General features: G+C 53.1%; 3 protein-coding genes across 8 annotated transcripts; all 3 read right to left on the bottom strand.

Moving 5' to 3' along the window:
• Positions 1-3,245: 3,245 nt before the first annotated feature.
• On the bottom strand, positions 3,246-11,653 carry LOC114848885 (CD109 antigen-like). Of its 2 annotated transcripts, XM_029139766.3 has the most exons (31): positions 11,425-11,653; positions 11,312-11,340; positions 11,002-11,235; positions 10,811-10,933; positions 10,690-10,729; positions 10,228-10,309; positions 10,060-10,153; positions 9,850-9,979; positions 9,440-9,549; positions 9,169-9,363; positions 8,816-8,920; positions 8,676-8,738; positions 8,405-8,575; positions 8,159-8,311; positions 7,682-7,751; positions 7,455-7,533; positions 7,258-7,375; positions 6,989-7,102; positions 6,686-6,904; positions 6,462-6,603; positions 6,187-6,363; positions 6,036-6,117; positions 5,726-5,960; positions 5,471-5,642; positions 5,194-5,384; positions 4,965-5,120; positions 4,810-4,875; positions 4,265-4,392; positions 4,026-4,179; positions 3,823-3,925; positions 3,246-3,708 (listed from the first exon to the last, which is right to left on the bottom strand). In XM_029139766.3, exons 1-31 carry the CDS (start codon positions 11,636-11,638, stop codon positions 3,521-3,523), a joined length of 4,137 nt encoding a protein of 1,378 aa, XP_028995599.2. In that variant the 5' UTR covers positions 11,639-11,653; the 3' UTR covers positions 3,246-3,520. The 2 variants fall into 2 exon arrangements, with proteins under 2 accessions (XP_028995599.2, XP_028995598.2); XM_029139765.3 differs by having other exon boundaries at positions 10,811-11,340.
• Positions 11,654-12,475: 822 nt separating this feature from the next.
• si:ch211-195o20.7 (cytospin-A) lies at positions 12,476-22,040 on the bottom strand. 5 transcript variants are annotated; one of them, XM_029139789.3, is made up of 12 exons: positions 21,569-22,034; positions 20,864-20,983; positions 19,045-19,611; positions 18,839-18,891; positions 15,140-15,627; positions 14,934-15,027; positions 14,800-14,866; positions 14,430-14,490; positions 14,137-14,233; positions 13,771-13,887; positions 13,621-13,680; positions 12,476-13,502 (listed from the first exon to the last, which is right to left on the bottom strand). In XM_029139789.3, exons 2-12 carry the CDS (start codon positions 20,910-20,912, stop codon positions 13,413-13,415), a joined length of 1,743 nt encoding a protein of 580 aa, XP_028995622.1. In that variant the 5' UTR covers positions 20,913-20,983; positions 21,569-22,034; the 3' UTR covers positions 12,476-13,412. The 5 variants fall into 5 exon arrangements, 4 of the variants coding, with proteins under 4 accessions (XP_028995622.1, XP_028995624.1, XP_028995625.1 ...); XM_029139791.3 differs by having other exon boundaries at positions 20,873-20,983; XM_029139792.3 differs by lacking the exon at positions 21,569-22,034 and adding an exon at positions 21,236-21,538 and having other exon boundaries at positions 20,873-20,983.
• Positions 22,041-22,298: 258 nt separating this feature from the next.
• Positions 22,299-25,041, bottom strand: zgc:193593 (uncharacterized protein LOC564090 homolog). The gene is made up of 2 exons (XM_041069273.2): positions 24,821-25,041; positions 22,299-24,078 (listed from the first exon to the last, which is right to left on the bottom strand). Exons 1-2 carry the CDS (start codon positions 24,869-24,871, stop codon positions 23,803-23,805), a joined length of 327 nt encoding a protein of 108 aa, XP_040925207.1. The 5' UTR covers positions 24,872-25,041; the 3' UTR covers positions 22,299-23,802.
• Positions 25,042-25,114: the final 73 nt, after the last annotated feature.

Below are 25,114 nucleotides of genomic sequence, written 5' to 3'. Positions count from 1 at the left end.
TGTTCTGAATCCTACATTTCCAAGTAACTCCGGCAGACTTTGAATCTTTTTCTCCTTCACGTGTGCAGTTCTCACTGCGAACAGATGTTTTAGGTGGAAGCTGCTGATGACATTGGGAGGTTTCACCATGATATGCTGAGCAGAATTTGATAATTCTCTCACTTTGCATGCGGATCAGGTTGCACAGTTGCCCATTCTGACCTTGGATAAATGAAGCCTCGACTCCAGGTTCAGCTCAGCATTCCATAAAGATGGCGTCACGACTTATTAACTCATATTTGATAAAACGTAACGAGCCGACGCCAGACGATGACGAGGCCCAGGGCTCCGCATCGGGTTCAGCTCCGTTTACGGCCGGCGTTCATTAACATACGTCAGTGAAATAACAGAGCGGGAGTGTTTATTTGAGCAGCTCCCTCCATCCGTCAGGCCCGCGGGCCCCGTGCTACCGCGCGGACCCTCGCGTCCTCCGCGAGCCGCAATCAAGGCGCTCCATCGCGCGCATCCAGACGACTCAGACAGTGTTTGGGTCCTAATCAGTCTGCGGGAACTCCTGCTCTTTCTGGGGTTTAGAAACATAATAATCCCATGTCAGTCACATGTGTCTGTCCAAACACGCGCGCTGCTTTCCTAAGGCCGCCTTCCACACGCATACACAACCTTGCTTTGAATTCCTCTCCTCTTTTTTAAGTCGGTCCAACTCTGCACACGGGGATCAGCGGCGTAAACCTGTCTCCGCCTGCTTCTGATTACCCTAATTGGCCGTCGAGGCAGCGGACATGTGTGACAGATGAAGCCGGAGCAGCAAAAGTGACCCCCGGTTGAAGAATGAGTGGAAAAGCAGGAGCAGAGAGGCGGTGAGTCAGAGCCATTCTCAACCAGACAGCATCAATCAATAGCAGAAGATCAGACAATCCGGTCGAAGCCTGATGCGAGATCATCATCAGGGTCTGGATGAAACACCTTCGTGTCATTAATAGCGTGCGTAGCTCACCTGCACCTAGATGACGGTGCGGTTTCACGTCTCACTGGGCCTGTAGCGGCTCATGCTCAGACACGAAGACGAGTACAGTAGCTCAGAGCCGCTGACGCGCCGGCAGACGGTGACTCACGCGACCGCTCGCATTAAATAATCATCCAGGCGGCGTTTGGTGGTGACGATGACGGACGAGCCTCCACCTGAAGGGATCACATCAAAGCGAGGGAGACGCGCGGTGGCTCGGCTTAATGGGGGGGGTTGACTAAGTGGAGCCTCGGCCTTGTGTTTGTGATGGATGGGCCTGTGTGTGTGTGTGTGTGTGTGGGGGCTGCGCTGGGGTCACCGGGGGGCCGTGTAAATACTCGGCGTCTGGGGTGGGATGAAGGTTCAGGAGTATTTTTCCATGTCTCGCCCCCGTGAATGGAGCGAGCCGTTGCCAGGCAAAATGCATTAAAAGCTGCCACATCGTCCTACAACCTGTAAACAATATGGTCTTTATCCGTCGCTGCCACAAAGCGATATGATGAGCTGGAAACACGCAGTCTCCACGTGTGGCTCTTCCTTTCTCACCAGCGCACTTCATTCGATGCAGTTACGCAACAGCTGCGTCCAAAAACACCAACCTGCTGCCACCGTGAAGAGAAAACGCAGTGAGGTTCTGTCCCAGTGCGTCCAATAACAACATGTCATAAATAAGCGACTCCCCCGCTCCGCATCCACACTACACCCCCTCGAGGGACCGGCCCGTCGCCAGTACAATTGCTCAGACCAGAGCGAATATTAATACTGTAGGTGTCATTCGAGTCGGTGGACCTAATTTATGGGTTCGGACTTCAAGCGCCGCTCTGGGGGATGATGCGACCCAAACGAGAGCTTGGGAGAAGTAGAGAGCAGCCCGTTTGGTTCTCTGCACGACAACGCTCCATCGCGCACGTTTCTGCAAACGCAGGTCTCCTTCGTCTCCTCGTAAACTCTGCATTTTACTCCACTTACCCCGAACCCCCCCCCCCCGCTGTCAGTTCAGCCTCCAGCCTGTTAACATAGCAAACGCATGACATCACGGCCAGTGCGCGTCCCTAAGTGATTGTGTGTTTTTATAGGCTGACCTCCGCTCAGCGGAGTCGTTCACCGTGACCTTCACTTGTGTGCTGTCAGAAACACACAAATACACATTCAGAGCCGCTGCACCTTAAAAAAAAAGACATGTTTAAAGTATTCTCCTCAAAATAATTTTCATGAGAACATCATGTTATTGTGAGATTACCAAATTTAAAGGTGTTTCCTGCTCGTGATACTGATACTGATGAGTTTAGACCAGCTTTGGAGCACACCTGAGCTCTGAGGGCTTCATCATTATGATGTCTAGCCTGCCATCTAGTGTCTGCTACTCGGCTAATGCAGCATCGAGAGAATTTGAAGACACAAGAATGCCTTTTTCCAGCAACATGTGGCCATTGCAGGGTATTAACGGAGTGTAGGCACAAGGCAGTAGACAATCAATTTAACCACACCTTCTCAGAAGTTATTATTGATTACAAACAGCTAAAGATTTTAAAAGTCAAAATGCGAATAAAAACTTTCACACAGGCATCGATAATCTGTGTGAAGACTCCCGTTCTTATGTTCATCCCCACCTCTAAAGCCTGAATATGTCTTCGCCCAGTGACCTTTTAGCTCTTAAAAGCATTTAACCCATTAAGGCCAGACATTCTATACCAGCATGTCCTGAAACGCCACAGCAGCAGAGAGCGGTTCACGGCCAGTGAGGTCGAATGTCAGGTTCTCCTCCCAGCGCAGGAAGACATTCAGGAACAGGATGATTTATGTTGTCTCTGGATTCATTACTCAAACTGTCTAAGTGTCTAAATATATGGAGGAGCTGCCAGAATTGAGTGGGAGCCACTTGGTAACACACAAGAGTCAGTTTGATCAGTTCTTAATAGAAATCATGCTGTAAAATCTGTATCTTGTGTAGAGTGGAACGCAGCATTTACAGAGCTCAAAAGTTAAAAAAGAGTGAATATATATATAAATATGTATAACTGATGTTTCAGGATGTCCAACCTGATCATTCTCTGCTGATAATTTACACGTGTGCTGCCACTGCACACGTCTTCAGGTCAGTCCGCATTCCTCTGTCGCTACGTGACCTGGACACTGATCTGAGTAGACTTTCTACCTGGGTGTCACATTTACAGCCCGAGGGTCTGGTTCACCGGGAGCCAAGTAAAACACATGTTACACACGGGCTCAGTTCAGTAGAGCCGGAGAAAGCGTTATCTTAGCCTTTATATGACTTTCAGATGCAGGTTTATTTTGCCTCCAACTATACATCATATTCTTATCAACAACTCAGATCTACTGCAGTGCTGGAGACACGGAGAGATAAAAAGAATTGATAAATGAAGTTTGACAGTTCTTAACAGTCATTTTAGATTCAAGGCACACAAATATATCACATCCAAACACCCAGGCAAAGGAGAATCAGCAAATCAATACTAATATAGATCATTCTAAAACGTCTATAATCATTTTTTAATGTCACTTCATCAGCAAAGAGGCGGCGATTCCAAGAAAGAGGGAACTGAAGCTGCAGGTCAAGCTGCCGACGGAGTTCGATCTGACGATGGAGAGTCCGGCCCGGCAGCGAGTGCAGTTCTCCCCACAGAAGAGGCAGGCCTCCGTTTTGCTGAGGGCGTCCGACTTGTACGTCCTCGTCGCTCGCCTCGCTGCAGGACCCAGGGAAGCGGTCATTAATAACCACGTTCAATGACCCTGGAGCATCTACTGTACAGCATCAGTCTAAAAGAATAAACATCTGCATTGTGTCACAGCGTACTGACTGGGCTCATAGTAGTCGTAAACCTGCACCACGGCCTCCTGCAGATGGGCGATTTTGTAAGGCGTGACCATCTGAAGCCTGATGCAAAAGTCTGTCTTGTTCAGCTGCAAAACAAACAGGAGAGGAAAAGAGAGAAGCAGAGGAAGAGAAGCTGAGCTTTCCACCGGCGCCACTTTCAAGCAGGTTTCGTGATGAATCGCTCACCGATTCCAGGTACAAGATGACTTTATCTGGAAGCGCCTCCACCTTCCGGATCAGACCTGTTTGTGCAACAGCTCCAGACAGACTGAACCCGCTGAGCATGCCCACGTCCAGTATAACCATCCCCGTATGAGGTATCACCTGACTGTCCTTCAACCTAGACGGTAGCAGGAACCGGGGCCATTGTGTCACGAGGTATTTGATTCAAGAGCAGCAGACTCTCAGGCAGACCCTCATCTCACCTGGTGCAAATGGCCAAGAGGATGCGGTCCCCTCCATCGGTAACACCAACAGCCAAAGAGAAGGCCTCTTTGTCCGTGGCCTGGCTCTGTGCGAAGGCGTCGCCCTCCAGGCTGTAAAAGGCATTGAGCTGCACGGATTCATGCAGAGGTGTGAGGTTAGCGATCATTCGCACCACAGACGCAAGCCTCGAGGTGGCCGTTACAGGAAATGCGTCCCAGGACACAACGGAGCACGGAGAACACATCAACCTTGCACATTATGCGGACACTGAACACGGAAAACGCGTCGAAGTGCGCCGCTGCATCTGTTCCAGATGTGCGTCGCTGCCGTACATTCAGCCCGTTTCCATTTACGCCGCTTTGCATCGTGCTGGGTGAAATCATCATGCAAAAGCTGCCGCGCTCAATTTATTCCGGTCACGCTCCGCCGCTCAAATGGTGCCTTATGTTGAGCTGAATGCATTAGAGGTACAGTATGGGAACATGCATGCAGTGGAAAGAGGCGTTTGGGGTTCTTCCAGATGTAGAACAACAAAACACTCCACCTGAAATATGGCAAATCCTCGTCCTTCCATGGAGATGTCCAGAGTCACATCTCTGTCAGCGTTGATCTTGAACGCGTAAAGTAAAAGCAGAAGAAGAAGACGATTAGTGATGATAGTGGAACAGGAAGTACAGCGTCAGCGTCAGGACCTCATACCTCCTTCCTTTGACACGTCCGATAGTTGGTGGAGTTTATGCTGAACGGAGACGCAAACGGAGACGTTGGAGAAGATACGTTGAGCTTGAGGTCGATAGCGTTAGCGCCGCTGAACGCGGCGTAGCAGGCCAGAGCCTGGAGGGCGACCGCTGTGTCCTGAGGCGCAGAGGAAGAACGGTTACGGGCCTGAGGCGTCAGCGGGCGCCGCGTCCCCGCGCCTCAACCCCACCTGCGTGGTCCCGTAGCCCCCGAGGTGGTCCCTCTGCCCGCTGAGCCACTTCAGCTGCGCGATGCCCTCCACCAGGCTGCCGCGCCGGAACAGGGCCAGCAGCACGTACGCCACCATCTCCACCTGCGCCGAGCGCACGCGCCAGTCGCCCGGGGCGCGCCCGGCGGAGGAGCTCCACGTCCTCGCGTCGTCTTTGGGGCCGAGAGAGAGAGAGAGAGCGAACGAGCCAATCAGAGCGAACGAGCCAATCGCCGTGCGGGCGTGGAGCCGGCGTTACCTGCGAGGTCGGCTCTCGCGTGGAGCTGGCTCAGAGCGGCGCCGGCTGCGGGGCTGTTGGCGAGGGCTAAAGCGTAGGCCGCCAGCGACAGGCTGTAGTTGCCGACGGCGCCGCCGGCCACCTGCGCCTCCAGGTACTTCTGGGCCAGCGACACGTTGGCCGAGTACGTGTCCTTCACACAGAAAGCAGGCCAACACCAGCGCTGCGGCCCGATTCCCGTTCGCTAACATCACCAGACGTCTTCCACTCACTCACCACGAAGGCGTCGTCCTCCAGCAGCGCCACGAGCGCGTAGGCCGTGAGCGCCACCGGGCCGCCGTCCGCCGCGCCTCCCTGCATCTCCGTGTGGATCAACCTGCCCGCCTCGCCGAACTCCCCCCGCGGCCCCTGGCGGCTCAGGAGCCAGCGCGTGGCCCCGGCCAGGACGCCCTCGTCCACGGAGATGTAGGTCCGGGCCTGGAGGAAGCACCGCACCACGAAGGCCGTCAGCCTGGAGAGAGAGGGTCCGATCAGCGCCGGTCATGATGGAGACCCATGAAGCGGCCCGTTGGTTCACAGCACCCACCACGTGCTCCCAGAGGCGTCGTTGGCTCCGAAAGCACTGAAGGAACCATCAGCCCGTTGGTAGGACAGCTGTCTCACATATCCTTCACAGAAAACCAACACGAGACAGTCACATGATACCACGTCAGCCCTGGGCCGTATTTCCTGCTCACCTTCAGCCAGGAAGGTCAGGGCCCTGCTCCTGATCTCCACACTGTCCAGCGTGGACCTGTCCAGATACTGCAGAATATAAAGACTGGGAGCGAAGTGGATCATGTTCTGCTCCCCGCAGCCAAGCGGCAGCTGAACCAGGGAGTCCAGGTTGCTGATGGACAAGCCCAAGATGTCACCTGCGTAAAGCAACAGAGCAAAGCAGCCACATCCAGACTGGGAAAACGGCAGCACACATCACATGGTCACCGGACGGAAGCGATAACGGCGGACGCACCGACCACGGCTGCCTCCGCCCTCCGGCTCCCCGGCACCACGTTTGGCGGAAAGGAGAAGGACACCGCTCTGAGAGTCGCGTGCACGTCCGGGTTCAGCTCCAGGAACAGCGTCTTGGAGTAGGACTGCTCCACTCCCGGCGGCTTCAGCAACAGAAGAGGTTGAAGCGTCAGACTCACGGTGCGTCGTGCAGGTTTCCTCGCCGACTTCCATCTCATGCAGCACCTTTACGAGCACCCTCTGCACCAGGCTGTCCGAGGCCTCGGCCGACACCGCGTCCACCATTATTTCCATCCGGCCCAGAGCCACGGCTCTTATCGCAAACAGGGCGGCGACGGAGCGGAGGCCCCCCACGTTAAGCTTCTGGGCATTCATCACCGAGACGTTTCCTCTGGTTTCCAGAACAAACTGAAAAGCCTTGGTCTGCGAGAGCAGCACGAAGACCTGCAAAACAAAAACACAAGGCTTTAACCGGAACGACGTGACCACAGAGACACTCAGTGTGTCCCCAAATGCAGTGCTTGGTACCTCGATCTCTTTCTCTAGATGGTTGATGACGTTCACCTCGAGCTCGATCTCTTCCCCTCTGACGAGGTGCGAGGGCAGGTTCAGCGCCAGGGAGAAATCTTTGGACACAGTGAGCTGGAAATGAGGTAGGAAAGGAAATCAAACATATGCTTTATTAATAACTCAGACCTTTAAAAGTATGTTTACAGTTAAACGCAATCTAAGACATTGAGGAAGGACATGAGGCAGAGGCAGATCGCCTGCACAGCAGGGTGTGAATATCCCGGTACCGTTCGCGGCACCGGCGTGAAGCCCAGACCCAGGTTGTCGGACATGACCAGGCCCACGGCTCTGAGAGACGCCACCCCGTCTGGCACCGTTATGTTCCCGCTCGTCCATGTGCCGCCGCTGCTCGAAGCGTGACAGGGAGACAGAGGCTGAATACGGATGCTTATTTGTTGCCCCGCAGCACCTTGTCGCCACTCACCTGGTATTAGTGTCTAACCACAGCAGTGAGTCAGCCATATCCACACAGGGGCCCCAGCACGTCTCCACCATTAGGCTTTCTGAAAAGCACAAAGATGAAGGAGTGAGCAGAACCAGGCCAACATCTGCAATACTGTATACAATGTCATACGAGAGTTGCCCACCAGGGGGCGCCACATAGACATAATGTATGGATGCTGTGTTGAAGCATGATCATCGTCACACTACCATTTTTAGGGCCATCATCCGGGGCTTTTTTGTAAAATGCAGCATTGGTGAGTGTCCTCATATTGCATTTCTGTTAAAGATTCACAAAAGGGTTAGTGAAGCTGCTGAAATGATGATAATAGAGTGAAGAGGCATGTACGGTCCTGAAAGGTGTCGAGAGTTTGAAATCCGTTTATGTAGGTTGCTCCAAATCACAACAAAAGCTGCTTCAAAGCACAAAGACATCAGCTGTAAAATTATCTCACATGTGAAGATGTTTTTTTTTTTTGTCCTGGGGGGGAAGAGCTTTGTCCCCTCCAATAACCCGCGGGTCATGCATCCAAGTTAGTTAGAGTTACAGCAGCTGTGAAACGGCAGAACATCCTCTAGTCTTCAGGCGGATCGGTTGCAGCCAGTGTAACCGGTTGGGATGCGGCGTCACAAAGGTGCGGCGGTCGCACAAACGGGCTCCATTCGCTTCTAAAACACATACAGCACCTGCTTCACTTTTGGACCCTGCTCGTCCTGTGGCGCCTCGTCACGCGTCCCCGTTATCGCGATTCCCACCTGGGACCTGGGCTCGAGCGTGGCCACGCTGAGCGAGACCCTCTGGCCCGGCTGGGCCTCGGTGCCGCTCCAGTTCAGAGACACCTGGGGAAAGCGGTGGCGCAGGCACGTCACAGGCATGTCCCAAAGAGGTGGATCAATAATAGAGTCCAACGACAGAGCAATGAGTCAAAGTACATAGTTCTGCTGGTTGATGAGTACACGCGCGGTGTCACTGACAACCTCTCCGCTAGGCAGGATGCTGTAGACGGTGAGGCAGGCCTCCGGGGACCAGGACACTGTGGGAGTGAGCGAGAAAGAGAGAGAACTCCACGTCCCAGCATGCACCACTTGACCGCTAGAGCTCACCTGGAGGAACAACGACCGATCTTAAGATAAGGATGTTTATGCAAACTGATTAAGAAAAAAAAAGCATTTAGTTTGAAGGTTAATTATTTATTCAACATACCACAAAGTGAAGAGTAGTTGTGTCAAATGTGCTCTTGGCATTTATTTGAAGAGGAAATCCAATCTGAAGGGAAAATGTGAAATATTTTTAATTAATAGGTGCAGGTACCTCATAGTAAAAATACTGCACATGTAGGCTACCTGTGCTGGAAGGGAGTTGTTTGGGGAGATCTGAATATACGACCCACTGGGCGACGACTCGTTATTGTAGATCGTCAATGTCTCCTCAACCAACTGGAATCTGGCCTGAAAAACAAGAACGCGGAAGAAATACATGTAAATCCCTCGGATCCAATGAACGACATCAATCTCTTTAGTGTCTACATACAGATATAGTTGCTCTTGGTATAATTTACTCACTTTAAACCTCCTCCAGTCATTTTGCTTCTTGTAAACATGTAATGTTTCTATACTGGACTCTCATCTTTCATACAGAGGAACTAATAACGTGTGCTGGATTTGCCCGAAGCTGCTGTTAACCTAAAAACACTGACCTGAATAAGAAGCGCCTCTACTTGATCCTGTAATTTGAACGCTATGGGGACGTTCCCGTCCTCGGGCACTTGGAGCGTCAGGGTTTTGGACTCGGCGTTGCTCATGTTGGGTCGTCTCTGAGTGACCTCGACCAGAGCAGGATACGCGCGATCCTGCGCGGTCAGAGGCTGCGCGTCGTATCTACAGACCCAGAGCTGTGGAAGAGAAGCGCGTCATATGGGAACACGGGTAAATGCGTTTTCCAATGGAAGCGCATTTACATGAACTCACAGTAGCGGAGAAATTCAAAGAGGGCTTCAGTGTCGGCGAAAAGTCGAGGAACGTGAGCAGGAACATGTTTTGCCTCAGTTGAACTTCGATTGTTTTGTTCACAGTAAATCCTGAGTCAACAAAAAAAAAGCTTAGTTGTATGAAGAGCAAATTAACACAATTTGATAAACTATCCATGAAAAGGGTTAATTTATCAATGGGAAAGTCTATTTATATATCCTCTATCCATCTATCCATATTATATTTATATAGAAAATACCCGTTTTTATGCAGATCGTATCATTTTATTATGTTGTATATACTGTATGTTGTATAGATGTGCTATACTCCAGACATCCTCTGGGGACCCACAGATGGGACGATGGGCTTTATCAAATACATTTTAAGTAGCATTTAAAAATATACTTCACCGGTGGAGTTGTTGGTCTTGTTGGTGACAGACGCCGTGACTCGCAAACGGCTGCTGCTGCTGCTTTTGGACAAAACGTACAGGTCTCGAAGCTGCTCCCCGCTGAAGAAAAACTCCCCCGATCCATAGATCTGGAATGTAATAGTTAGAAATGAGCGGCTGCGCAAACTGTAAATGCTGTATCACTGCATCACTGAAAGCAGGAGCCCACCTTTGTTGCCTGCGAGCCAACGACTGGAGATCCTGCGCTGGTCAGAGCCACTGAGGCGGCCAGTGTTCCCAGTACAGCTTGTCCACTGGGGTACCTGAGCAGAGAAACGGGCTGTGTGTGTGACCTGTTGATATACAGTAAAACCAGCGCGGATCCGACTGGACTCACAGCGCTCGCACGGATCCTCTGACGTCGTTTCCCACCAGGACCTGAGCAGGCGTCTTCACCAGCACGTCAAAGAGAGGACGCGCTGCAGCAGCGGCGAAGGCAGCGTTCAATACGGTTAACGCGGTTTCTCCTCGTTACACATCCCAGCTCACTTCTTTTTTAAAATGATTCTTTCCACGTACATGAGGATTTAAAACATAGTTCTGCTCCTGATGTCTCTTCAAAGTAATTTTTCATACATATTTTTGGTGAAAAATACTGTAGGTTTTGAGAGAGATCCACTATGTTTGGCACAAGGCTTCATCATGTTTACAGTAGCATAGCATTAGTATTTCAGTTTATCTTAATTAGCTTCATCATTTTGGTCATTATGTCGCTCAATATCACACTAATAAGAAGATAAGACAATGTTTAATTTGTAAAACCACTACAACCACTACACTAAGTCTATTGTTCTTTTACCATAATGCTCCACGGTGAATGTTTTCTTATCAGTCACTCCCTGTGATGAAGAGAATGAATCAATGTATTATTTTAACTTCTCTGATCAGACGCGAGTGAGGTTAAAAAACGTCCGCCCTACGTTCACTGTCGTTGTGACGGTCCACAGTCCAAGAGGGGACGCCTGCGGTAGGTTGAAGGCCTGCAGCGCAATCCCCAGGTCCGCGGTGGCGTCCTGGCTGTGCGCGACGCCCCCACCGGGATCCTGGGTGCGGCAGAGGAGCGTCAGCATCGCACGCGCCGACCCAGAAACAACACGCGAACCCGCCGCACCTGCACGGCCACGTTCACGCGGCCCCGGAACGGACGCTTGTCCAGCCGGACGGAGACGCTGCGGATCCGGACGGCGTCCCCCGGCCGGTAGCGGGATCGCTCCGTCTGGACGAAGCTGCGGACGTTCCTGAGGCTGACGCTCAGGGCGGAGGCGGCGGTGAACGCCGGCGTGCCGTTGCTGTAGCCGGTCACCGTCAACGCGAAGGGGGAGTTCTGCGCCGCGGAGCCGGGGATCTGGAACGGCAGCTGTTATTATCATCTGTGGGGTGAGAGGGGGGTCGCGGAACGAAATGGGGGCAAATGTACCCACGGGAGGCAGCGTGAGGATCGCAGTCGAACCTTGAGACGACACACAAACACACGCTTCAGTCATAATGAGAAAGACGCGGCACCAGAAGCCCAGATGTCAGAGCGCGTCATCACCTCCTCGGAGGCTCAGGGTTCGGTTCACTTTGATGCCGCCCTGCACCAGTTCAGCCGTCACCTGGACGGGGAGCTCCGACACCACGGTGACGGCCAGAGAGGTGGGCGTCCCGGTCCACAGCACGTCCGGCGCCGACACCAGAAACCACGTCCTAAAAGCAGCGAGGGGAGAGAGCCGTTGGTGCAAGCAGTCGGCCCGGACGACATCAATCATCTAATAAAAGGCCGCGGGTGCGTTTCTAACGTCACACCACTCGCCTGGATGAACTCTGAGTCGAACCAGGCGCGGAAACGCACAAGAGTCCCACGCACAGAACCGAGGTCCACATCCCGTCCATGCTTGTGTCGCCGGCTTCGCCACTCACCTGTTACTTTAGACTGAGCTGGACTCCACCCTGACTGGCTGCTTCACTGTTACACACATTATGAAGTTCTTTGTCACACACACACACACACACACACACACACACACACACACACAATGGAGTAGCGTGCATGACGCCCTTGCCCACGGGAGCGTGTCTCACCTGTCTCTGCAGGTGCAGGAAACGCCTCAGTGTCACCGCATCCACACTGAGAAGAAAGGAGGAAAGAACACAACAGTCCATGTGATGAGCGTTCGACTGTACTACTGTAAATTAAACTGCAGTTGCGTAGACATTCACCTTTTTTAATAAGGCTCTCAGCTGTGGTCAGCAGGTCTGCCGTATGAATTACACGACGACACAGGAAGTGGGAATCAGTTGGCGAAATACTGCTTCCTCTCCAAAAAGCATCAACTGATACATTATTATTAAAAGGATTAAACATTATTTTCTCCCCATGACACACAAACACACCACGCGAATAGTTTGATGCCAAGGCCGCTGCAGGGTCCCACTTTAACAAAAAGCTTCCTACATGTAATTACACATTTGCACCAGCAGGTGGCGGTATAATTAAGTAGTAGAACTTACAGTATGATATGGCAATTCTTAAAATATTCATACTTTGTTAAATCACCTTATTGCAGCTACTGTAAACATGACCCCCCCACACACACACCAACAACTTTCATGTAAATAACATTTTATTTCTTTGACTGTTTTATACAAATTGATCACATACAAAGTTTTCAATAAAAAGTTATGACATATTTCCATCATCTTTGGCAAAAAAAGATCAAACTGCTGTTTTCTGTTTTCTGTACTGGTGCAGCAGGAGTGTGGATCGGTGCGTCTGCAGCCCTGCAGGAGCATGAAGGCACTTCAAATAAAAACAGCTTGACCAGCGCACAGCAGCAGTCTTTACTGGGCTGCATCGCTGCTGCTCAATGACCACAACACTGTGCACGGACCCGGTCCACAAAGTGCTTACTGTATTCATAGAGCGCTACACCGGCCGGGAAACCGAAGGATCCCTGCAGCTTCTATATGCAAAGCTGAGAGGGGAATAAGTTGGGCAGTAAAAAACACACGATGAAGGTCATGATGTACAGTACTTTCTGCCAGTGAAGTACACATTTACAGCATCTGCCAGTCCAGTACTGGACCCTGCGCTAAAACGAACACCACACGTTGCCTTCATTTTGCAACAGCTGTACAGGAAGTAACACTGCCAATAAAACTGACTCTCTGCACCTTTTCCACATCACCTCCTTCATCGAGCTGCGTTTACTGAAGATCAAAACCGAAAAAGTGGCGTCTTAATCATAAAATAGGGCAACAACAGCTAAACAGGAAACAAGATTTCCATCCAGTGTTACAAACGTCTGCTCTGTTGATAACATGTGACCGTACAGGGCGTGAACACAACGCCTGCATGTACTTTACAGTGGTCCAGATGCCGGATCGGTACATTGGAGCAGCTGATGATAGTGTGCTTGAAACTGTTCAATGGATTCCTCCAATTTCCAGGCGGTGGAAGAAACAGCGCTGCGTTCAGACGACACCCTTCACCATAAATGTCCACGTCCCGTTTTCTGGCCCGTTTGCCAGCGCCTCCGGCGCTCACATCTCAAAGTGGCGGTACATGCTCTCCACGTAGCTCAGGACCCGCTGCCAGTCGGGACCACCTGCCCTCAACACCTCCTCCAATGTCTGTTGGAAGGTTTCAACAAAGCGCAATGAGCTCAACACAAACAGCTACTTTGTCTGAGACGTGACTTCAGGCTTAACTGTGCAATGACTGATTGGCTCCGTTGAGACGGAGGCTTACCAGCGTTTGTGCAATGCCAACACTTTCTCCTGTTTTGAACGCGAGACCAAGATTTTCCCTCTACAAAAGGAAGAAAAAAAAAAAAAAAAAGAAATTCTAGTTGAACCCGATGAATCACTCGATCCCATACGTTACAGTCACAGTCTCCACCTTGTTCTCTGGGGTCAGAGCGCTGTACGGGATGTGCGAGGGGAGGTAGCTGTGGTAGACGGCGCAGAACGCGAGGCCGTCGGCCCAGCTGCTGCTGAAGTTGGTGATGTCAATGTTCTGAAACACACGGGACAAGGTGCGAAACGTAAAGCACAGCAAAGTAACCCCGTTGTGAATGTTATGTAAATGCAATCCATCTGTTTCAGCCACTTGTCCAATTGACTAAATGCTACAAGGCCAAAATTAAAAAGGTGTGACATTTAATAACCAAGATACATAGTATTTTCAACTACCCCCCAACCTCAACTTAAAAAATATAATAGCATAAAATCACAAGACTAATGCCCATAACAGGTTCAGAACCACCTTATAGCCCTGGGTCTGGTTCTGACACCAGCGGAGCAGAGAGTTTCTCTTGGAGCCTCTGTGGCGACGCAGCAGCAGGTTGAAACCGTCCTGGGAGCTGAAAGCAAGACGAACACAGCTGAGACAGACCGGTGTTGGTTGCTTGTCTGTTTTGGTGCCACTATAACAAACTCAACATAAAAAAATGAAGTGAATTAATTGCCAAGTATTTTGCATTATTCTCGATACAGAACTGAGCCTTTCTGATGAATACGTTTGGACAGTATGAGCTGTGTGCGCGCGTGTGGACTCACTGGTTGGGAGGACATTCGCTCAGAGCAGCGTTGTACTTGTTTAGAGACTCCTCGCGTTTCCCTGCGAAGACAAGCAACAATGCTGCAGCCGCGCTCACACAGGGAGCTAAACGCCAAACGCTGGCAGGAAGTGCAGAGCATCAGAGTCTGGAGCCGTCTGAGCCGCAGCTCATGCGAAAATGTTGATCTGCAGCTTTGCAGGGAGTCGCGGGGAACGAGCGAAGGAACTGGCTGGGTGTTTTGTACACACCGCAGCGTGGTAGTTACACATGAAGGCCAACAACCACGCACAATGGGTTTTCCCAAGGCGGCGATTTAAGGATAAAAGCCGTGCGGGACCACAAACGCACCGCAGGAATTCTGTACACACCTGTGCTGACGCTTGACCTGCTGTCCAGCCAATCCAGGCTTCTTTGGCCCCTCAATTGCCCCAAGTTCTTAAAAACAGACCACACATCAGTGAACCTCACACATACAATAGGAAAACGCCGGGCAGCTCCTCACCCTGTTCGTTGGCCCAGCGGCCGTCGGAGCGCGGAGCTGGGTTCCGTTGTGAATGGTGGGGGGGTCTGAGGCGGCAGGTAGCCTGGACAGGCTTCTGTAGCGTTGAGTGACACAGACATGAAGATGATGATGGCTGATGGCCGCTTTCTGGAGGAGAACTCCTATAAAAGGCACGTGGGTCCAAAACACCACCACCGGTTTCTCACCTGGACCTCTCCGTGGCCGCCGTCTTGGGCGCCTCGCCGTGCCGCCCCTCGTCCCCGTTCCGCTCCTCGTTGGTCGCGTTCCTCAGGCACCGCTTGGTCCCGCTCCTCCGGTCCGCGGCCTCGCTCGGACCCCCGCCGTCGGGGCCCGACCCGCACGGCGCCCGCTCCCGGCCCCTCCTGCCGGCGCCGCTCTCGGCCGCGTCGCCGTCGGGCCTCTCTGGTTCCGGACACGGGGAGTCCGTGGAGCCCTCGGTGGCGCCGGGAGCAGCCGGCCTCCGCCCGCTCTCCCTCGGCTCCCCCCGCGGGGCGTCCGCCCGCCCGTCCACCTCCTTCCGCCTTCGCTGGGCGACGGCCAGCTCCTTCTTGAGGCCGTCGTGGGCCGCGCGCAGCGACGTCAGCTCCTCTTCGGCCTCGGCTCGGAGGCGATCGGCCACCGCCACCGCCACCTGGAGGTCAGCCTGGAACTGCAGCCACTCCCCTCGCTCTGTCTGGAACAGGATTATTACAAAAAAAAAAAAAAAAAAAAAAAAAAAAAAAACAGGAACGCAGCTGAAGCCTCCGCAGACAACGATCAAATGAACAATCAAATATCTATTTCAGCCTCGTTAGGAAACTAAAATGAGCAGCGAGCCTCAACACGCGCCGATGAATGGAACTGGTCTCTTTAATGAGAATAACTGAATTGTAAGACAACAAGCCCCCCCCCCCCCATTTCACAGATATCATTGAAAATGCAAGACAGCATATGTGATCAATTTACAGAGAAAAGTGATCCCTAACAAGTTCGGACACAGGCGGGGAAGGAGAAGAGAAACAATTCAACGTTTTGGCAGCTGGGCCGAGGGTTTATTGTGAAACAGCCTTTTGTGTTACAGTCACTGTGGCTCAACGAGCATATTCCTTCATATCCACTTTGTCTACGACACTAAGTGACCAAAGCAGATAAAGTTTTCATTCTTTCAGAGTCTTCAGGCACAGACGTGGAGCGATGCCGCCCCAGACATCAAAAGGCGAACCCAGAAACCAGGAAGCCAAGAGGTAAACGATACCAGAGCATTAAACAATGCTAAGCAGCCGTCGTCATAAAAAGAAAATGTGAATGCGGAAAAAAAAGAAAGGGGGGGGTGGAGGAGGAGGAAAAACAAAACTCGGGTGAAATGGCACAGACTTCGAGCGCTAACGTAAGCCAGGGCGATGCGAGGGAGGGCTGAGGAAGGCCGGCAATTAGATGAAGAATGGACGGAGACGTGGAGGAGGAGACGAGGCGAGAGCAAAGCCGCTCCCTCATCTGACCAGTGACTCAAGACCACAGCTGGACCTGATTACAGTGGACTCATATCATATTTCTCACACACACACACACACACACACACACACACACACACACACACACACACACACACACACACACACACACACACACACACACACACACACACACACACACACACACACACACACACACACACACACACACACACACACACGGGGTGCCGCTCGCTGGCGATGCGTCCGACTCACAGCAGGACAGAGGCCCCTGTTAAAGACGAAGGCTCTTTTCAGGCTTTATCTAAGCGTGGCCACTCCAACTGGAGCGTAGCTACAGGAAGGGCTGCTCCTCCTTTTCCCCGCTGAGATAAGGGCGTGGATCCTGTGAGCACGGCCGCTCGGCCTCTTAAGGGTCCGACCGCCGCGAAAGCCAGATGTGATCTCCGGCGGACGCACTTGTCGTCATTGCATCCCCGCTCCTGGGACGACCCCAGTGGGCGTGATGCTCATCTAGGAGCGGTGGATTAAAACACAGTCGGACACATACTTGAGGAAGAAGCGCATTTCTCCAGTGGCTCCGCAGCATGTTCCACTATCTGCAGTGTTACTGTAAATAGTAGGAAATGTGAATCTAGGTGTCCACAGGCATTAGAGGGGGTTCAGAGTCACTGAATCCTCATTCTGTGTGTGAATGAGGCCTCCGTGGCCTCTCGCGCCTTTTAGTCTGGTTTGCAGCTGCCTTGAGGAGAAACACGAGACTGAGGGAAGCTGAGAATCATTTCTCAAAATCTCCATCAGTTTTCACCTGGAACTGATTCCGAAGCGCAGCTCTGTGAGCAACCATCACTGGAGGGGGGGCAGCAAAAACCTTTTTGCTGGTTAAGATATTGGAGAGTAGCAGAGATGCAACGCTGAATGGATCCTCAGTGTTTCGCTGCACTCTGACAAATCGTGCCTTTCTTTCCAAACTCAATTTATCTGAAATGAATTATGACTTGTTGGACGGACAAAAATAGAAGTGCATTTGGAAAAGTGGGGCTGAAGACGGATGGGAGGTGGGGGGGGTCCGCGAAGATAGCGAGAGAGAGGCTTAGCAGACAGCGTGTGAGTGGAGGAATAATGGCCATATGTTTAAAAAAAAAAAAAAAAAGTCAGAACAGTCATGCCTGATAAAGAGATGGATGGGAAGGAAGCGCAAGAACTTAGAGCAGATGAGGGGAAGGAATATGATAAAGGAAGAGAGAGAGGAAGGGAAGAATTAGAATGCAGCATTTGGAGGTCAGTGGTCAGAGAGGAGCGGTCAGCTGGACGTGGAAGAATGAGGGAATGAACAAAGCCCACAGAGGGGGAGGGTTCAATTCAATGCAAACTGTACGTGCAGAAGGCTTTGAATGCGTCTTTATGTTTGTGACTCTGCTGCCGCCGCCTCCTCGTCCCCGAGCGCTAAACAACACTAGTGTTGTCTCCTGAACCGACGAATGTTAACCCCGTCCTCCGCACTTCTGCGGCCTCCCAGAGCTCATAAAGTCGGAGCTCGGCTAGCTGCTACTGCCCGAGCGAGGGCCCGTGTAAACAAAGCGCTGGAGGGAGCCCCCCCCCCCCAGTACGTCTAATACGTGGCCACCTCTCAATACAGCACCGCAGCCTGAGGTTTAGCTGGCCGGTGCCGTGCTTGTATTTCCAGGGATGTGGGAAGGAAAGGAAAGAGGGATCCAATATCGAGCAGGGGGAGGGGGCAGCATGGGAAAGGACCAATTAGACAAATTAGTGTTTGTTTGAAACACGAGGCAAGCAAAATAATTAAAACGCACGGCTGGATAAAAGAATAGCAAACGACGGAGCGATGGGGCTGAGGGACTCGAACCGCGGGTCACCCTCCAGCGTTCGTAATCGGTGACAGATCTAGAGGAAGCTGGGAGCCTCTGGCTGCAGTGCTCGTTGGGGAGGGTCGGGAATTGGAATGAATGACTGACAGGAAATTACAGCAGAATATCCCCCCATCCTCAGAAGAGCGAGGAACGCCTGGGCTGTTGGGCCACGGAATGCTTCTGGAGCCTTATGTCAGTCTTCTCCTGCGCCGTCTAATATTACCCCAATCTATAAATTACATGAGGGGACTTTGGGGTAGTGAAATGTTCACATTTAAACCCAGAATTCTTGAAAACAAACTTTCAAGGAGCCATAAGTCGGTATAAGAGAGACCCAGAGGCCAGAAAGACCTCCATTAACAAAGCTCCTGGAGCTCCCAGAGGGCGGAGCGAGGCCCACTTCCTGCTGTGATGGAGGGCTGAGATGACAGGGTGTGTGTTGGCGTTATCGCCTGGATAAAAGGTCACATCTGCCCTAAACTGTCTATAACTTCCTGTTGAGAGACGCCGCAAAGCGCCTGAATACGTTTAAGAAACAAACAACCTCTGGAGCACGTCTCACCTGCAAAGTGCTCCTCAGATTCTTCACTTCTGACAGCAGATGCCTCAGCACCTCTGAGGGGAGAGATACAGAAATGTCAGAAGACCACACATGCATCTCAAACAGGGAAATGTCAAGGAAATAAATTTACTCCTCCTGAAAGACTGAAAAGTTTTAACAGAAATAAACCTGGAAACTGTTTAGAACAACAGCGTGTGGACTCTTGCCTGCGTTCGTGGCCCCGTCCTGACTGGACCTGATTCCCAGCGTGGCCCTGCACTCCTCCAGCAGCTTCTCCAGCTCCTCGCCCTGGACGTCCCCGGCTTCGTGGCCCGGCAGCAGGGACTGACTCAGGCCGCTGTCCCTCTCCCTCCAGCCGGGCCCGGAGCTCGAGCAGCCCGGCGACGAGGGGCACCGGGCGGCGCCGACCGACGCGCTCGCCTCCGGGGAGGCCGCAGTCCTCGGGGTGGAGGTTGGCGGACCCCCATTCCTCCCCGAAGACGCCAGTCCCGTCCCTGCGCCAGCGCCCGGCTTGTTCGGCACCGGGGGGACGACTGCGGAGCCGACCGCCGGCTGAGGCCTCCATTGAGGAGCGGGACTGGACCCACATGGAGCGCTCGGAGTCGGGCCCGGCTGCGGCTTTTTCCCGGTGGACGGACCTACGGGGACCGGAGGCGGGGGGGAGGCTGGGGCGGCATGGGAGGGTTTGGGTGAGGAATGGTGGAGGAGCGGGGGGACGGCCCCGTCGCTCTGTGGAGACGCAGGAGGAGTGTGGAAACTCTCTCCATGGGACCCTGAGAGACGAAAAAGACCAGATAGGACATTGTTCCTCCTCTAAAGGGGCTTTAATTTCTCCCGGACAGTTTGAGACGCAGCACAACCTCGTGTCTAGTGATCACTGGCTTGGCATTCGGACTCACACACACACTCCATTCAGTGCAGTGACCTGAACAACAAAACATCCAGCCCGTGCCCCTGAAGATGAATGCCTTAATGCGCACACATTCCTGCTGGACGGCTCATCCTGCAACAGTTGTAGCCTCGAAACAGGAACGAACGAACGAACGAACGAACGAACGAACACACACACACACACACACACACACACACACACACACACACACACACACACACACACACACACACACACACACACACACACACACACACACACACACACACACACACACACACACACACACACACACACACACACACACACACACAGGGTCGTCCTCCCTCATCCATCGCTACGTGCCACCGGTCGCAGCCCAGCATCTATGGGAACCGCTTTCCTGCCCTCCTTTGGACAAAAAGCCTTGCTTCTAACAAACCCAGTGCCCCCCCGACGCCCCTTAAGTGACGCAAGAACAGCAGTGGAAGTTATGCACCACCTGCTGTAAGACCAGAGCGCTAAGGAAGAATGACAGGATTGTCTAATAAGGTTCTCATGCCGCCCCTGCTTTTTATTTCTTCATTCCAGGCCCTAATGTGTTCGTCCAACCATGGGTGGCGGACTGACGGAAGGAGAGAGAGTGTGTGTGTCTGTGTGTGTGTGTGTGTGTGTGTCAGATAGCATTAGCCTTCCTATGATTAATCCGCTGCCCTTGTGCTGAGCCGGGGAATTCTGCCGATTCATCACAGCTGGCCCGGCGGGGCCAGAACGAATCACACGGGGACGTGAGGAGAATGACCGCTCACCGAGCAGCGCGCGGGACCGCTGCCAAGAGCCCTGCTGCCACTCAGGAGCGTGCACGCACATGCGCACACACACACACACACCCTTTCCACTCGCTCCTCTCACTTTTGTCGCTTTCACATTCGCAATTAGACCTCATCCTCCCTGTCTTAGAACAATTCTAGTGCGCTCGGTCTCGCTGCCTTTCCCGACTCTGAGCCAGGGCCCTGAAGTGCTCATGAGGCCTGGAGACACTGCCAGTCGCTGTGTGGAGTGAAAAAGGCTCAAGATGGATACTTTAGAAAAGAGAGGAAGAAAGGACAGATGGAAGCAAACGAGCAGAACTCTGTGTGTGTGTGTGTTCGTACCTACTGTACCTGTGGGTCCATGACCGTCCTTGCTGGAGAAGTTGCCCATACTGCTGTAATGATCTTCAGGCCACTGGTGCAGCCCTGCAGGTGCTTGTTGCACTTTAACTCAATCCAGACCTGGCGCAGTGGAGGTCACACACACACACACACACACACACACACACACACACACACACACACACACACAGAGTTAAATGATGAATGAACCCATGCACCGTTTGTCAACTGAGCAATAATACAGTCGCTGCTTCTCCTCGCGGCTCAGAGTCAACCTGAAGCAGTGCACTGGGAGCTGCTCATTTGAATAGTAAGAAATTCAAATCATTTCCCAGTACAACGAGGCTCCGTCGTCCAGGTGAGGTTACGTACCGAAGCAGGACACTCCCAGTTTGAGCACATTCGGCGAAACTGTTGATGTTTCACTTTGACATTAATCTGCATGATTGGACAACGCGCGCGGGGAATGAGGCCAAACCAAACGAGAGGCGCAGCGGAGGCAGCGAAAACAACGTTCGGACCGACAACGTATTGATTCGTTAACACAAAACACCTTCGACGCGCAAAAGCTTTGCGCACAAAGCGCAGCGCAGCGCAGCGGAGGGCGAGAGTTTGGAAACGCGTCGTAGCGTGCGCTTTCGTTCACGTGTTCAAACCCCCCGCGCGTTGAAAACAAACACTAACGAGTGAAAAGTGGGTACAAACCGTCCGCGGCGTCCGAACGGATCCAGAAATCGTCCGGTTCTCGGGTCCGACTCAACTCCTGTTCTCCACGCGCTGCTTCTTCCCCAGCGCCGCTCAGCGGGGCGCACTGCCCCGGAGCGTCTTCGCGGGAGGGGGAACTGCAGCCGGAGAAATCCCGCCGAGCACGGGGCTCATCGCGCGCCTCTCCTTCCGCCTGGCGAACGTCCTTCAAAGTCGGCGAGCCGAAGCCCACGCAGCGACGACGAAAGGTCGAGGGGAAAAGTTTGGACGACGTCCGGCGGCGCGGTGGAGCCACCGGATGCGTCCGCTAGAGGGCGCAGTTCCGCCGTGTCGTGGGGGGGGGGGGACCTGTTGCTTCTGGGGAGGAGAGCGTGACCCGCTTCATTTATCTCCGGGCTTTTCACGAAGCAGACTCTCCGGCTGATGACCCACTGACCCACTGGTGCCAGACACCCGCGGGCTGCTTCCGTGTCATCATTTACTGAATAAATGTCATTTTAACTCTCCCCATAAAGCTCAGCTCATTGATTAATTAAATCAAAATGTACAGTATGTAGGGTGTCAACTCAATCAGTTCAATAATCTCAACCTAAGGAGCAAAACAGCACATTTTTGCTAAAAAATATATATATATTTATTTCTTGGTACAAAAACAACATCTTGATCTCACAACTTTGTACAGAATAACGTGGACCCGCAGGTGTGACTGAAGTGCAACAGTAGAGCAGCATGTTTGCCAGATGCTTTTATTTCATAAATCTTTTTCCAACATTAAATATTAATTGCGACGCTAACAAGACGAGTCTTTCTTGCAGGAAGCAGAACTCGAGCATGCAGGACCTCCACAGACTGAAAGAGCCGATATTGTTGACATGAATTTAGTTCGGCCGTGACTTTCGCTAATGCGCTGTCTTGGCAGTTCTCCCTCATACGCTGTACAATGCGCCCGCTCGCCCTCTGATGGACATCGATGGGTCCGGCTCTGCCCCGTGCTCGCCGTGCACCACTGCAGCGTGGAGAGAATCCATCAAACCCGGCCGGGTGCAGTGCACAGCCTCCGACACGGCGCAGTGCTGTGGTAAATACTTTACTGGATGTTATAGTGAATCATGTGCAGTCGAGTGTGAGGTGATCAATTGCTCCGCCTTCAACGATTAGCCCCTGATGCAGCGTGGCCAGCAGATAATGTCTTTGCGATGGTCACGAGGCCCCCAAGGGACCAAACACTCCACTGTATCGCTGTGATCTGTGTTTTAACTTCCCACAATCCTCAGGTTTGAGCCCGCCTCCGTCCTAAACATCAGGTGTGTGACCCCGCGCTATCCTCAAGGCACGGCACGCGTTCTCAACCACGCTCGGCGTCTCGCCACGCCCTTTTTTTTTTTTTTACTTTTACTCTAACCGCCACACTTTTGGGTGTAAACGCAAACACCCGTCTCATAGTCTATACTATGCGTGTGGCGGCGGACCGAGCGGCGGACTCCGCAGGGGGAACGGCGCAAAGTCAGGATGCACGGCAAACAGCCAGCGTCTCTAATGCCGGATTAGGTCGGTGACTGCGTGTCAGGAATAGTTTTCCACCTGTGTTAATCTGCACTGGGGACGCGGGCGCCTCCGTTGGGCCCAGTCCGCCTGCCACCTGCAGTGAGCGTCTCAGCCAGGGACGCGAATACAGGCTCTTAATCCGAGCAGGTCTAGCGGAGCGACGCGATCACGTGACCCCGCGCAGCCTCCGTTTGATTGACAGCTGATGCCGGGCTCCTCGGCGGCTGCTCCTGAAGGGGACGAATCGGTCGAAGTCGCGTTCGGGCTCGAGCGCTCTCACAGGGCTGGATGTCTGGGAGTGAGTGGAGGGAGGAGGGGGAAGGGGGGGGGGGGGGCAACCATCTGTGTGCAGAGGGGGCACTGCCAAGCATCACATTCCTTTTTTCAGGCCGGGACTCAAAGACACACGCGATGTCTCCAGAGGAAACACGTCGGCTCATTCAGGCCACTTTCAGTCGGTGGGGTCCGATCCGAGCATCCTCCCACCCTCATTGCTCAGTGATAAAATCTAGCACAAGCGATGCTATTCGCAGGACTTACTGCACAGCACTACTACAAACACACAGGTTCGGACAGATCTCCACACACGCAGATCTTCAGAGAGCACGTGGGCCGCGTCTGTGCGACGGGCCGGCACAGCTCCAATCTGAGACGCACGCGAGCGTGGACGCTGGAGCCGGGACCCGGGCCTATTGATGCAGGGGAACCTTCTGGCCCACGAAGGAGGGGGGCGGGATCTCCTGGTGGGCGCAGGCCTGGCGGGTCACGTCCACGTGGGGGGTCCAGCGGGCCGCGGCGCCGGCGCCGGCCCACTGCAGCACCCGCGCGGACGGCCGGTGGTGGAGAGCCAGCTGCCTGGAGCTGTAGCCGCACACGCCGATGCCCACGGCCCCCAGCAGCACCGCCATGCCGGGCACGGCCCTCTCAGCGGGGGGCGCCACGCACACATTGTGGAAGGCCTGGGTCTGAAACAGGAGGGACAGGGATGTATGGACACAGATCAGTTGAGGCCGAAGGACCCGATGCAAAACACGAGCAGCCGTGTGGAGCCACAGCGCGCTCACCTCAGCCCCCTCCCCACCTCCCACCGCTTCCCGACAGATTAAAAGCCCATCTTCTCTCATTTGGCAAATTGCAGTCTGCCTTTTTTGACAAACAAATCGCTGGCCTATTTGGCGACACGGGCAATTGCCCCCGCAGGCCCCCGACAGTAATATAGAGCACAGGCGAGCGAATAACAGCAACTTCATAGTTTCTAATGCAGCTGTGTCACAGGCAGTTAGGAAGTCAATCCTGTGGCCCACTCACCCAGCTGCCATTTCCATTTCCAATGCAATGGCCTGTCACAGGCTCGGATGACTCCACTGTTTGTGCTAAATACCACAAAAAGTAGCGTGGTGTTTTATGAGCCTCGGCAAAATGGATCCTCCAATTACCGCCGCAGCGGCGGAGCGTGTGGAACGCGACTGCGCCGCTCCTCCATCATCCCGCCGCCGCTGATCTCGTTTGACCTGCCTGTCTGATGAAATGAGTGACACCAGCTCGCTGCTCGTGCTCCTGAGCCCGGCGCCTTGCGAACGGGGGCCGGGGTGCGTTCGCTGAATACGGTTCTTTTACTGTTTTACTGTTCAGTATCTCCTTGACTAGAACACCTAAATATCCCAATCAAGGCTGCAGTGGTGCATGGACGACTGCGCTCTCGCTCACCTGCAGCAGCCTGATGTAGCCGGGAGTCAGTCTCGGGAGTCGGAAAAACATTTTTGATGGTCCTCCTGCGTCTCCCTTACACCTTCCTCTCCCTGGACTCCCTGGACTCCCAGGACGGGAAAACCTACCAACGGTACTGTACGTCTCACCGCTGGTCCTGGACCTGTGCTAATGCGTGCGAGTGAGACGAGCCCTTTATAAGATGTCCTTCCTGTCTTTACATAACAGGCAGCCCCACGGGTGGTGAGTCTAACGGGATTACAGAAGGTTCACGCTGACAGAAGGTGAAGTAAA

Source organism: Betta splendens, chromosome 22 (assembly GCF_900634795.4).
Source record: "Betta splendens chromosome 22, fBetSpl5.4, whole genome shotgun sequence".
Classification (NCBI taxonomy): Eukaryota; Metazoa; Chordata; class Actinopteri; order Anabantiformes; family Osphronemidae; genus Betta; species Betta splendens.
Note: the sequence above shows the minus strand (reverse complement) of the source record. Positions and strands in the feature narration are given on the sequence as shown.